Below are 14,690 nucleotides of genomic sequence, written 5' to 3'. Positions count from 1 at the left end.
TTGGCAGGAAAAAATTACTTCCAACCCTCATTTTACACCATAGACTAAAATAAATTCTAGGCAGATTAAAGAATATAAATCTCAAATTCATAAGAAAACATAACTAAATAATTATTAAACCTTGAAAGAGAGTAACAGTATGCTTAAATACAGTATAGAGAATTACAATAGAAAAGAGATGATAAAGTTGACAAGATAAAATTTCAAATACCCAGTAAAACAACCAAATAAACAACAACAAAAAAAGCTGACTAGACAAAGAAAAATATCGAGGGCAATATGATTTGTAAAATCTGTCACAAATTAACAAGAAAAATATTAAAACATGAGCAGAGTCAATGTGAGACTATTCAATACACTCCCCAACAGCCCAAAGGAAAAATATCCATCAATCCTCCATATGAATCAAAAAACTACAAACTAAGTCACAAGGCACCATATTTAACATATTAAAATGTTTAACACACTTTTTTTCCCTAATGATGCTCCACCAGTGCTGGCCATGGTACTTTGGAATGGCTGCTTTCAGACACAGGTGTTTGACATTATAAACTATCAAAGTTCTTTTCAAAACAGTTCTCATGCTCTACAAAAATAAAGGTTAAAATTACTCTGATATTCTCTTTTGACCTTGTATCTACTAAACTTTTAAGAAAGTATGCTTCTAAAAATGTAAATTACTCTACTTGTACCCTTGAAAAGAGTCATCTTAAAATGCATATGAAAATTGTGGCCTCGTTCCTGTGCAATGGTGCATATTAATCCAACCACTAGCATTTGAAGAGAAGTGAAATCTCTTAAGTTTCAAAGGAAATGCCAAGGAAGAAATCTTTGTGAAAACTCACTGTTACTTCATTTTGGTATCAGATATGGCTGGAACTTGCTAAAAATGTCTTAATTCTTTCTTGAGGAAAGAATTTTCAAGAAAACATTAAAGGAAATGTTTTCACCAAGATTAGCTCCTCAGACAGAGTTATAGGTCCTTTTGTTGTACAATTTTCCCACTTCTAATGTAAACTAAACGCAGGCTTTTAATAATGGGGAGGAAATAACCCACACTTGATAGTCACATCACAGTAGAAAAGGCTCTTAGGCAACCAGAACAGACCACCAAAGTGGAAGGTTGATGATAAAGCTACTAGGAAGTTTTACTGGGCTGTTTCCATCAATTTTTACTGAAGATATTGTTCTTCTGACTACAGTCCTGGTGGTGCAGAAACCTGCTGAAACACTTCAAAACAAATGCCCAGAGCTGGTCTTAATGATTTCTTAAGCATCCTTCAAGCCGTTGGTCTAGAAAAGTCCATGATTGATTCTTAGAAAGATTTAAGGAAAGCTTTGCCTTAGAAAGCCTTCTAGCAAGAAAGTCACTAATATTTGACTTTAAGTAGAGTGAAGGATTTCGCTGTGTGTTCCCACGGTGATAAGTATCAGAGTAATGTTGCCTCTTGAACTTGTTTGCAAATTACCTGCACATGGATCTCATGTGACCTAAATCTCACAAGTTAAATTCACATAGTTACTAGTTTTGTCCCAACCTCCATATCTAAGTCCTCCTGCCCCCTTTTGGGATGTCCTGCCGCCCTTTCCCACTACCCACTTCTGGGAAGCCCCTAAAGGATTCCCACACATCTGTGTTCACAAACAGATGGTGCTCAGAGGGCCTCACTCTTGCCACTGCTGATCATGTCTATAATGAAAATACCAAAGATCATGCCCAGATTCCATTCTCCTGTGTTCAGAGAGCCAGAATGCTCAAGGTCGGAGTGGTCCTGGGCTACAAGCAGGGATGGAGATGTGGCCCTCTCCCAGTCTCAATGCTGCCACTTGCCATCTGGTCTTAAAGGTCCACTGGAGAGCCTGGAGTCACAAGGCCCAGTCTCCAAGCGTGGCACAGGAGGTGCTGCACCATCCCCTCCACTTTTCCACCTCTTCCATCCCTGCTTTCCTCTCTACTCCTTCAACCACAGCAAAAGTTCCCTGAATATCCACGTGTGCAAAAAGATCTTTAGGACTGAAAGGAAAGTAGGTTTTCTCCAAGCAGCAAAAGCATCTGAGCCTCATCTCTAGTCTTGACAAAAAGGCAGTATGAAAATAAGTACAGTCGGCCCTCTGTATTCCTGAGTTCCACATCCATGGATTCAACCAACCATGGATCAAAAATATTCAGAAAAAAATTCCACAAAGTTCCAAAAAGCAAAACTCAAATTTGCTGCGTGCTGAGTACTGTGTTGAATCCATGTGAATGAAGTGATATGTAGGCATTGTATTAGATATTATAGGTAATTTAGAGATGATTTAAAATATATGGGAGGATGTGCAATAGGTATAGTGCAAATACTACCCCATTTTATATAAGGGACTTGAGCATCCACAGATTTGGGGATCCAAGAGGGAAGGAGGGTTCTGGAATCAATTCCCCAGGGGTATTGAGGAATGGCTGCATATGTTTCTATTTCAAAAGAATTGCTAAACACCTGGTATATAACAGTTATTATGCTAGGTGCTAAGGGTACTGAAATGAATATATTAAGGCTCTGCTCTCAAGATGCTCACAGTCTAGTAGGGAAATAGATATGTAAAAATGTAATTATGACATAGCATTTAATAAGAGAGGCATGGTACAGGCTAATGGGTAACTCTAAGGAAGAAATCACGAGCTGTTTCAGCAGGGGTACGTTAGGGAAGGCTTCTCAGAGAAGGTGAGTTCTGACCCTTCTCTGTATTGAGAAGGACTAGGAGTTTCTCAAGTGCTTCTGAGCAAAGGATAAGTACTACAAGAGCAGAGAGATATGAAGCAATAGCTATGTTCTTGGGACTAGAACTGTGGCCTTGATCTTGCAGAAGATTAATTGTAAGGCAAGGAACAGGATATAATTATGAAGACATTATTAGAGGCCAAATCATGAAGAACTTGGCCCACCATGCTCAGGAATATGTGGGCTTTATCCTGTGGACTTTGGAAGTCACTGATGTCTTTACCCAGAATAATGAGCTGATCAGATTTGCATTTCAAAAACATTTCTCTGTAGTATGGATAAAAGACTGGAGAGTGAAGACTCTGAATTGTCCAGACGGAGGTCATAAGATTGTCTTAACCTAAGGTGGGATTAATCAGAACCTTTAAAAACTCTGTACTTCTGCGCAGAAGCATGATGCTGGTACTTTAAGATAGGAGTCTGCCAGCCTCCTCATTCACTGGCAAATTAATACACTTCTCTCTTCTTCTCCTGAAAAAAGAAAAAGACTCTAAGGACAGGACAGTCAGGAGACTGCCACAGTTGTCTAGACAAGAGAGTAGTTGATTGCTATCTTGCCTTCATTTGAAAAGGATTCACAGAGAACAGGGATGAACTGAGACTGTGGTAGTAGAGAAGAGGAGGAGAGGCCAGAACAGCAAGGGAATCAAAAAGACTTGGTGACCACCTGGAGGTGAGGAGCAGTGAGGAAGGAAGCTCTGTCTTGGAGAAATGGATGACTAAGACTGAAAATACAGCATGGATTATTCTGGACATTTTAAGAGTGAACGCCCAGAGGGCAGTTATAGAATTGGGTCTGCAGTTCAGAGGATAGCTCAGAGCTGGAAATGTATTTGGAAGTCATTAATATTTAGGAGGTAGGTAAACCAATGGAAGTAGATATTACTGTAACAAATTCTGAAATAGCATCCCAATATTCCAATTATTAGTTTGTCCAGGACTACCCCTATTTATGTTTGTGTTCCAAAGTAATTACTAAAAGTTCTCCCTTTCACTCACAAAAAGTGTCCCAGATTAAACAATAAAATATATGATCACCCTATATATTGATTATCATCCTCACTTAATCTCATTGATTTTTTAGAATTAATATTCTAGGTATACTACCCTTTATGTACTATACTATAAAAAATTCTTGCTGCTTTTTATATAAAATATATACAAGGAGAATTTACTGGAGAGGTGAGTAAATGATTAATCCATTTGTAATGTAAACCACCAACTGGTTTAGAACTGTAAGGTAATTTTTTAATTTCAGCTTTTCTTAAAGCAAGACACACTTGTTTTACCGTGCACTCGTATCATTTTCCTTCCACAAACAAATTTACAGAAAAAAATAAAACATTCAAATAAGGCATAATTATATATTCCATTCGGTAATTTTATAATTTAAAGTAATGGCTGTTCCCTTTTGCCACTGCTTGAGTCCTATATATAGTATATCAATACCTATCTCTGTCTATCCTCTAGCATCTAGCTTTCTAGCTATCATCCATCTATATGTCAGCGCCCTCTGGTGTTTTTCAGAAAGAAGAGATTTTCTTATAGGTATGACATTCTCCAGCTGTCTTTAATCACTTCAATTCAAAGTTTCCATCTAAAAAATAAGTTTAATGACACAGAAATAACAATAGAGATTTTCCTTGAAGGATGAAGCCAAAGTCAAAAATATGAGTGTTATTCTTTGCAAATATAACTCAATGCAAACTGGATCAAAGATCAACTTGTTAAAAAATTTTAAATGTTTTACATGTTTATGTCTATATTTTTTGAAAGCAAGGAGGAATGACATCAAGAATAAGATTTATTTTATTTTCTGAATCATATAATTTTATATGACCATAATATTGTTTCCCTGGGAAGCATTGGAACAAGCCAAGAGGAGGACTGGAGTTGGAGGAAGGAACACAATGACTCCAAAGGCAATGTCCACTCAGAGCCCACAGTTTGTGAAGGGACTGATGGCTACATTGCCGCTGCACAGGGAGCTTCATGAATCTAGTGGCACTTCTTTGTATGGAGGGGATGAGTGACTTGCCTGATAAAAAGCCTCGAGGCTTGTGTTTGCTATGATACATTTTTACATTCTCTTCCTTGACCAGCTTAGAAGGCCACTTGCTCAGGTTATACTTGAGAAGTGTAAAAGTATTCCAGGTAAAATCATGGCATAATCCTCGGGGTACAGTACTGGATGAAAGGAGAGATGTTTGAAACAGCCAAGTCCCTACGCTGGGGAGACTCCGTATGATGGTTCTATCAGTGCTCTGTGGGACTGGTCAGCCTGCAGCTGATTCAGATACTGCAGCACTTTGTTATAGAGCAGAGCCAAAGAAGCACCAGACAAGGCAAGTGGACATTTACCAAATGCCAGACTGAAGAACTCCTCCTCCTCTTACATACAACCCATGAATCAGAGTTTCTAATCCCAAAGACAGTACATTCCCCATGCTGTGCATACAGGGCAGTTTCCTGGCCTTGAACCATTTCTGTGCTCTCAGATAAGCTTCTGTCCTTGGTCACACACATAGAAACACACACATGGATGTACGTCCCAACACACCCTTTCTTCAGAAGCCACATCTGAGTTGGGCTTGAATTTCGACAACTACTATTTGAGAGTGCTGAAAGCAGAAGCTCCCAAGTTGAGAGAATGGAGTCAGTTTCTTGGAGAAGAGCTCCACTCACTGCTGAGCCAAATCTACTCGAGCAGTTATTTGTACACAAGTGCTATCAGTGTTGATGGGACTTTGGAATGAAGCACTGAAAACAGCATTTAGCCCAGTGAGCATAATCCTTTAAATCTCTGTGGCAATTCAGCAGTGGTTGGACCACCCAGGAGCCACTGGGAGCATGGTGCATTTCAAGGTCTGCCTATTTTCTCCACAGTTTTCTCTTTGAATCGTTAAGCTCTTTTGTCAGCACAGTGTCAAAATGATCAGCAGACATGGACAAGTCCCTAGTTCGGCATCTCAAGATACAGTAAAAATTCAAAGGATAAACTACGTATGAAAGGCAGTTGGTTAGGATTGAACAGTGACTGGTGACACAAGATAGCACCTTATTTTATAGCATCTTATTTTATAGCATTCTGTGATTCTAAAACTGGACATCATATCAGCATTCGTGCATGATTTCTGGGACCATTTTATATGTTATAGAACCTTCACATGCCAGGAACATTTATGTTTATGGAATAGGTTATGCCCACCCACTCCCACATGCACATATACAACGTTCCTTTCTCACAAACTTAATCTAGTGTTTGTATGGATTATTTGTAGGAAAGTCAAGCCTCAAGAAAGGGGCACCAGGTTCAGAAGGAAAGCATGGACTCCATTAACCACGCAACTCAGCTTGTGGAGAAAGCCCATGAGATGAGGGATAAAATCCAAGGTAACTGTATTCTCTTCTGGTTCTGCTTAATGGCAAGGAAACACTTGTGTTATTAGCAATAGTGAAAACAATGGCCACTGTTAGTATTTACTATATGCTAAATATGTTAGTATTTATAATGCCAGGAACTTGCTGTTAGAGTCTATAGGTTTAAACTTATATAAAGTCTTCATTTCATGTTTGTTTATCTGGGGTTTCTGAGCACTCATCCCTACTATCTCCTGATGTTCCAGAATCAATGTATAAAATCATTCCGTTTCTAAGCATTTCACAGAAGTGGAATGACAGAATACCTTTGCAGCAGAGGCGATTATATGCTATGGTGTTTCTAAAGTGCCAGAGTTGAGTAAGAGTCACAGATTTTTCTCAGTTATTTGCAGAGAAAACATTGCCTTTAGCATAGCAACAGACTGTCAGCTAATCCAAATCCTCACAAGCTGTTTCTATGATGCTCTTTCCCAAAGGCCAGGCAGCCAACATTCTGGGGTCCCCAGATCAGAAGAAAAGTGGGGAGGATGCTATGGGAGATGTCTGTGCCCTAAAGCATTGTGACAGATTGTACCTCCCTATGTGGAGGCTTACTTATTTGTGCCCTAACTTCAGATAAGTTCAGGTTGCATTTTGAAGACTATCTTAATACTGCACTAAAAGCTGGCCTGCAATTTGCCAACAGAAATCAGGAGACTTCATTTGTTCTAAGATAAAGAGAATTTACATGGGTTAGAGTCTGCTAAGGTCCAGTATCCTCGTTTCTGGAGTTTTTATTATACTATATGTTAAGCCCTGGATGACAACACCAGGTGCATCTCAGGGCACAGTGGCAGTAAAGGGACCCACCATGGGAGAGTCATAGCTTTATATTGAGGCATCAGGGCATATCTGAGGAAAAGGGGTATATAAAGCCAAGATTAATTATTTGCCACATTTCCTTTGGTGCCTAAATACACAATAAAAATAAATGGCATGCATTGTAAACATTCCTCATTCTCATCCTCACATCCCCTCCCATATCTCATGCTTTTGCATTTACTGATAAAATTTTCTTTTCCCATAGCATTTTAGAGTTACTATTGATTTGTTCAAAAAGTAAGATTGAACCTGAAAGATTAGATGACCTCATTCCATTAAGAAATAAATGCCCCTTGAGGCAGCAACTAATGCCAGGACCCTAGGAAGCCATTCAGAGAAGATAATTCACCTTTGCTGTTGTAACCCAAATTCTGATTCCAAGATGTTTCATTTGGAATAGATATGAATCCTCTTATTTGACCATTTAAGCACGAGAAAGGATGAAAAAATACAAAAGAAATATAAATGGCAACAATAACTTCCATCAGTTTTTACCTTTTTAAAATAATGTATGAACAGTTTCCAAAGACCAAAGACAAAAATGTTATTGTCTATTGTCTTTATTTGCATTTTCTAGTCTATATCACATGTTGCTTAAAATAATATAGGCCAAAATTATAAATATAATATTTGCATCAAAATTTCAAAGAATTCAGCATTGCAAGCACTAAAGTCAAGGAAAAAAAAATCTTTATTTTGTTTATTTCAGGAGTTAATATTTCAGACTCTGCTTGAAAAATGAATGTTTAATTTCTTGTTTTTTTAAACATATCTTAATATTCCTATAACTCTTTCAGTAATATTTATAGCATTAAAAACTTCTTCCCCCATTTATCTCCCTTCCTTCAAAATTCCGTAGTGCTGTACAACACCAGTTATGTGTTATTTCTTATGCCCAACCATCTCTAAAATAACTGCTGGTGACCTTCAAGCTATTATTCCATATAAAATACAACCCTTTATCCTGGTATGATTTATGGGATACTGGTGTTTGTTTACCCGTCTTGTCTAGGCAACCACATAGATCATAGTAAACCACAGACACACAATTTCATTTATGCCAGTAAGATAAAATGCTTCCTCCCAGAGCTGCCATAGGACAAGGTGACAATTACACACTTTTCTTCTGATCATATGTAGTAGGCATGAGGGAGTCAGAGAATCATCCCAGCTCTGCTAGCATTTAGACTGGTCACCTAATCCCTTTGAGCTTCAGTGGTCCCTCCAGTGTAAAATTCTCCACCCATAAGTAGGGTGGCCCATCTCGACAAGTAGTCATACTGTAGAAGTCAAACAGCATCTGCCAGGAAACAAATATTAGTGAGCAAGAGCTCTCATCATACTATAACAAACCCCTATTTTATATCTAGTCGGTAAAACAATCTGGAAGACTCATTTGGACAACTAACAATTTGCTCTCATTTTGGCTTAGAGCTTTGGTCAAATCTTTATCTAAAATATAATTAATATTTTCCAACACATTCTACATATGACAGGAGATATCTCTGACTATTTTCTCCAAGTTAAGTATTCTATAAAAGCGTTGATCAAAGACCTTAGATTTGTGTGCCTTAAATATTAAGGCACAATACTTAATGTTACATATTAACATTCTCGAATCACTGTGGAAACCAGATGAAGATGAAAGCAGTGCAGGCTTTGTATTAGCTGATTCCCATTCTGAAGACACCGCATGGGAAGCAGAGAAGAGTGGTTGCCTCGGGTTTTTCTCCTCCTTGGAATATGTGATGAACCAGCGCTTACAGCATGAACACCGGCACAGCAGGCCATCCGAATGAGCCTCCCTTTCCATTTCAGGGTCAGCGCCGGCCTTTGCCCACCAGCCCTCACTCCCCTGTGTTTTCAGTGCCAGGTCATCTCTCCCTGCTGTCTTGTTTTACCATGTTCTTCCTTTCAGACATCAACAACAAGATGCTCTATTATGGAGAGGAGCTGGAACTTAGCCCCGAGGAAATCTCTGAGAAACTGGTGTTGGCCCAGAAGATGCTAGAGGAGATTAGACACCGGCAGCCGTTCCTCAACCAGCGGGAGCTTGTGGACGAGGAGGCAGACGAGGCCCATGAACGTAGGTGTATTCACCTGGTACCTGATCCAACACACGTCTGCTCTCTTTGTAGGTCCAGAAGAGGACACCAAGCTGCAGGGCAACATTTAGTCAAAGCAACCAGTTCCCAATATTCAGAGCTGTGTACGATTTAGACATGGCCTCGGGGAATCATTCAGGACAATTGACTTTATGATTCTTAGATTCAGGCCCAGCTTTGAGTCCATGAGAAACAGCTGAGATCTCATAAGGAATCTACAGCACTTGGTGAAAACATGTAAGACAGGAGAAGAAATGCTAAGGGGAACCAATTCACAGAACTACATTAAGAGAAATTTTATTGAGAAGGCAGAAATTCTACCAGCCCAGCAACATTCATGAATGACTTTTAATAGCTTTTAACTATCCATGGAAATTTAACATTTCCTTTAATGAGGAATGTAAGCACCAAACCACAGTAGTGTATTGAATCTATGTCTTAGTCACTGTATCAGTTACCAGTTACTAAATAACAATCCACCCCAAACGTACTCGTTTCAAACAATGACCATTTATTTGCTCACAATATCATGAGTTGGCAATTTGGGCTGGACTCAACCTGGATGCTCATCTCTGCTCCATGTGCTATGGCTGAGCTTACTCCCATGTCTGGGCTGGCCAGGGAGGCTGGGCCTCTCCCTCCATGCCGGGTCGCACCTCAAGGAGGTGAGCCCAGGCTTGTTCACATGGCGGCAGCCTTCTGAGAGGGCAGAGATGGAAAGCACAAGGTCCCTTGAGACCTAGGCTTGGAACTCACCAATGTCACATCCATTCTCTTGGTCACAGTCAGCCCAGATTCAAAGGCATGGGGAGATAGACTTCACTCTTGATGGGAAGAGCTGCAAGGAATTTGCATTCATTTTAATTTATACAATCAACAAAAGAAATCACGGATTCACACATCATAGTTTAGCTGTTGATGATATCTCCCAACACGGTTTAAATTAATTCATCAATAACTTAAAATTATGGTGATTATTAGATCCACCTCTGGATCTTGCTACTTATTGCTTTAATAAAGAAGCATATATATTATACTACCAATTCAGTTGTTTAATTTAAAAACATTTCTTTATTGATACATAATATTTTACAAATTTATGGGGCATATGTGGTATTTTGTTACATACATAGAATATGCAATGATCGAGTCAGGGCATTTGAGGTGTGCATCATTTGAGTATTTATCATTTCTATGTGTTGGGAACAGTTCAAGTCCTCTTTTCTCACTACTTTGAAATAGATAATACCTGTTGTTGCCAGTTTGGTTTTTTAAACATATTGGTCTCCTTTTGAGTTCCATATATTATATTGTATGCATTTTAAAACATACTGTAAGAAAGGTCTGAAAGCTTCACTAGACTGCAAAGGGACCGATGCACTAGGTTCTTTTCCTGCTGTTGTCACTATCCACTTTTGCTAACAATTATTGTGGACAGCATGTAGGAAGAACATTACTGACATAAAGGTTTATTATAGCAGCAAATGTATAAAGTCCTAGAAACAATAACACCCAAAGAAAACCCTCAGGCCCCAGTTCTGGGTCTAGGTGAGGGCGACACTCAGGGAAGCTGGGGCTCCGACGTCACTGCCAGGTGCTCCCAAGGTCCTCGCCTACTGTGGGCTTTAACAAGACTGCCCTGGGGAAACGGGACCAGGTACGTCTCCCACTTAGCATCCTGCCACCTGGTGAATGCATTTTTAACTCTTTTCGTTATTCAGCCTTGAACTTGTGTCTTCTGCTCACGCTGAAGAAAGAAAATACAAAACCTCAATATTCCCTGACAGACTAATATTCCCTGAAGAAAAGCAGAATTAAGGCACATAGTCAACACATGTGCCTTAGAGCAGAGAATAATGGACGTATACAAAGTTTAAGCATCTCATATCATTGTCATTTTAATTTTTATTCCACCCGAATCATGGTTTTGGTCTCCCTTAAAAAAGCTAACTGAAAAATGGTTGCCTGGAGAAAATAACGAAAATAAGTGGTAATGAACATCTTTCTGCCTTACTAGTAACAAGATCATTTTGATTACTTTTTAATAGTAAATACTGTAGTAGATCTAGGTCCCCTTTACATGGTAAAATTATTAATAACCTAGGTTATGATACGCAGAGTATAATGACATGGTCTGCACATAAAACATAATCTCTGCAGGAAAACTAATCAAACCTTTCTTCTGTTATTCAAGGGCTGCCAATGCCTACAAAATAGCTTTTTTTACTTCGAATGTCAAATGTGGGGCTATTTTTGTGAACAACAGTTTCAGTCTCAGTTGGGAAAGAAGGCATGGCCTGACGATTTTGCAAGTTTGCTGAATGCGGGAGGAATGGGGAGAGACGCGGGAAGCACACATTGAGCTCTGTCTCCATTTCTTCCCAGTGCTGAGCCAGGCTGAGAGCTGGCAGCGGCTGTACAATGACACTCGCTCTCTGTTTCCTGTCGTCCTGGAGCAGCTGGACGACTACAACGCTAAGTTGTCAGACCTCCAGGAATCTCTTGACCAGGCCCTTGATCGTGTCAGGGATGCTGAAGACATGAACAGGGCCACGGCAGCCAGGCAGCGGGACTACGAGGTACCGAGGGCACTAACCATAAACGCATTTCAGGCACAAAGTGAATTTCCACCAAGAAGGGGCAGTTGGTGTCAATGTTTTAAAATATTGGTGTATTTAAATATTCATATCTTTAAAATATTGGTGTATTTTTTGCTGCTCTAAACTACTAATATAAGTGCATATCCCTAAAATGAACTTGAAAGTATAATTGTTTAGCTCTTGGTTTGCTAAGAATGCAGTTGTTCTCATGCTTGTGTCTGTGTGGGTGGATAGGTTGCTCTTGCAGGTGGGTGAACAATGTGTACTGAGAGCACTAAAACACCAAAGGAACCCAGAACCATGTGTTCTGGGTATGTGTAATTTTTGGAATGACATATTACACATGGTATGTTTGGAAAGCACTATAAGCAAATCTCCCAGCCTGGCTGGTCAGCAGCTGCTGAGATAGGGAGACTAAGCCAAGGCTATGCAAATACAAAGAGGCAAGGAAAATTCCCAGACACGGCCATGGCTTGCAAAGGCAGTCATCCTGTGGGGCCAGAATCTGTGCATGCCCACACCCAGAGGGCTGAGAACCAGTAGTGATCACGTGTCTGCTCCAAGCAATGCATGTACTCCCAACAACCTCCATGGAAAGGGGTCATCTTCTGACAGAATGACACGTGCATGTTTCAACATATTTACAAACATTAAGGTGAAAAAAATTTGAACAAATAGAAAGCAACTATGAGTAAAGTCAGGGATCCAAAAAGTCAGGGAATACTGTCTTCTTCATCTTTTAATTCTCAAACATTTAGTACAATGCCGGGCACAAAATAACAGCTCAGTAAATGTGTTGATTTGATGAAAACCTTAAGGACTTTCCAATTTGAGGATCCTGTAGTTTTCTCAGATTGTGCCCAAGTTTATTGACGATCTATTTTCAATGCTGAGTAACAAGTGATTCTTCTTATCCTGAGAGATTGAAGCCCATAACCCTAGCCTGGGGAATACCACTGTTCTATTCCCAAGGGAGGACTTAGAGCCTTTAAGTAAGAGAGAAACAGCACCGCAATCAGATGCAGACCCAGAAGCATGTTCAGTACTGAGAGCCCTGAAATGAGAAGTGGACCTGCCATGCCAAACCAATCCTGGTAGGACAAAGGCATGCAGGAGACCCCAGCCAGACCACAGCTGTCTCCTTAGCCACAGAAAGTAAGGTTTATTACTGAGAAAAAAGCGAGATCTATTGCTGCTAGTAATGGTAAACTGTATGTGGTTCTCATTTTATATTCTAAGTTGTTAATATCAGCCAAGTGCTTTGTCTTCTCCATACATCTGTGCTAGAGAACACATGCAACACTTCATATTGTGTGTTAACATGGTCAGTTCTCTATTAATTTATTTTTAGGAATGGATCTTGTTGTCAAAGGTCCTTTGTAAAGTCTGTGATGAGGAAGGGTAACACACAATCAGTGAACTGAGAATCAAAGTATCTGCATAGGCACAAACCAGCTGATTTGCTAGTGGCTCGTCAATGTCAGTATGTCTGTCAGGACACATTGGACTTTGTAAATGTAACAAGCAAGTGGAAAGTGTTGCCTGTATGAACAGACTTCAGTTCTAAAAGTGAATGATTGCCAAAATAGTTTTTCATTAAATGCTTCTTATGCACAATTTTTTAAAAACCTCATGCATGTGGATACCAGGAATTTGGCATTTTAGTGATTCAGACAGATGGTAGGCCTCGTTTTAGCTTTGCTAAACAAACTCTTCTACTTAAGTACAAATGGACAGCATGAGCAATATTTCAGGAAGAAGAACAGCATAGCATGGAGGCATTTTAAAGCCCTGCTCAGTCTCGGTTCTCCTTCCTCTTCCTGCCCTTCAGCACTGGCATTAGCCACAGTTGCACCCCTTTGCCCTCATCTCCTCCCTCAGTGACTTCACCAATCTCATTGCTTCGGTCTTTGAGAGGGATTTGCATGTCTGCATCCTTATTCATAACCAAGCCCACAGCACCACTTTCATACTGGTGTCTGTCTGCAGGAATAGCCATGTAGCTGTGCCCTGCTATTACCTGCTAAAAATCAACTCTTCTCCCTCCAATTTCCCTTCCTACTTTTCCCATTCCTGTCCAGGGGTCTCTTCTCCCAAGTCCCAGGCTCTAAGTCAGCCCCTCCTCCCCAGTAGTCTGTAAGCAGTGATTACTCCAGCCCTTTGTACCTCACTTAGGGACATTTGGTCTGCCTCCTGCCTAGGCTCCTGGCCTCCCTCTTCTTCAGATTACTGCTAAATGGATTCCAAGGTGTCTGTCTAATTGTACAGAAACTATATAATCAACCTGCATCAATAGGCTTCAGTGGCTTCCTACTTAAGGAAGGTAAATTGCCCACCCATGGTGTGAGCTCACACACTGTTCCAGTGATATTTCTTGACTTCCCTGCAAAACCTACTTCCCAGCCACTGGAGACCAAGCACTTCCTCTTTCCTTTGCTCTTAGTGTGTCCTTTGCTCATCTCTCTCACCTATGCTTAATTCTGCCTAGCCTTTAAGCTAGGTTAAATGTTTCCCTCCTTAGAATGCCTCACCTACTTATTTGAATCCAGTGCTTCTTACATTGCTGCAGTCTTAGATCCTTTTGAGGATTCAGTGAAAACTGGAGAATGAACACACACACACACACACACACACACACCTGCCATGAGAAAAATGTGCACTTATTCATGTGTACAAGGTTCACAAACCCCAGGTTAAGAACCCTGAGCACCAGAAAGAGTCCCACCCTCTACACTGGTGCAGCCATCAGTTGTACCCCTTGAATGATCACCAGTCTTCATCACACTTAGCATATATTCTTCTACATTCCAGTCTAGGAGGCATTTTTTAATTGCTGAATGCATAGTTGTGTATCGTGTGTGTGTGTGTGTGTGTGTGTGTGTGTTTATGGTATGCATCTAGTCTATCCCCACTAGACTGTAAGCATCAAAAGGGCAGCAATCCTGCCTTGCACAAATTATATCTTTATAGCACCAAACACAATA

At 40.1% G+C, this 14,690-nt stretch overlaps 1 protein-coding gene across 2 annotated transcripts in view; it reads left to right on the top strand.

Annotated features, from left to right (window-relative positions):
• Positions 1 to 14,690, top strand: part of LAMA4 (laminin subunit alpha 4) — a 133,744-nt gene that overhangs the window by 61,183 nt on the left and 57,871 nt on the right. For both annotated transcript variants that reach the window (XM_069489006.1, XM_069489005.1), the window contains exons 9-11: positions 6,041 to 6,152; positions 8,920 to 9,087; positions 11,492 to 11,685. In XM_069489006.1, coding sequence (XP_069345107.1) covers positions 6,041 to 6,152; positions 8,920 to 9,087; positions 11,492 to 11,685 — 474 coding nt within the window. The remainder of the gene's footprint in view (positions 1 to 6,040; positions 6,153 to 8,919; positions 9,088 to 11,491; positions 11,686 to 14,690) is intronic.

The sequence above is a fragment of the Eulemur rufifrons genome, chromosome 15, assembly GCF_041146395.1.
Source record: "Eulemur rufifrons isolate Redbay chromosome 15, OSU_ERuf_1, whole genome shotgun sequence".
Classification (NCBI taxonomy): Eukaryota; Metazoa; Chordata; class Mammalia; order Primates; family Lemuridae; genus Eulemur; species Eulemur rufifrons.
Note: the sequence above shows the minus strand (reverse complement) of the source record. Positions and strands in the feature narration are given on the sequence as shown.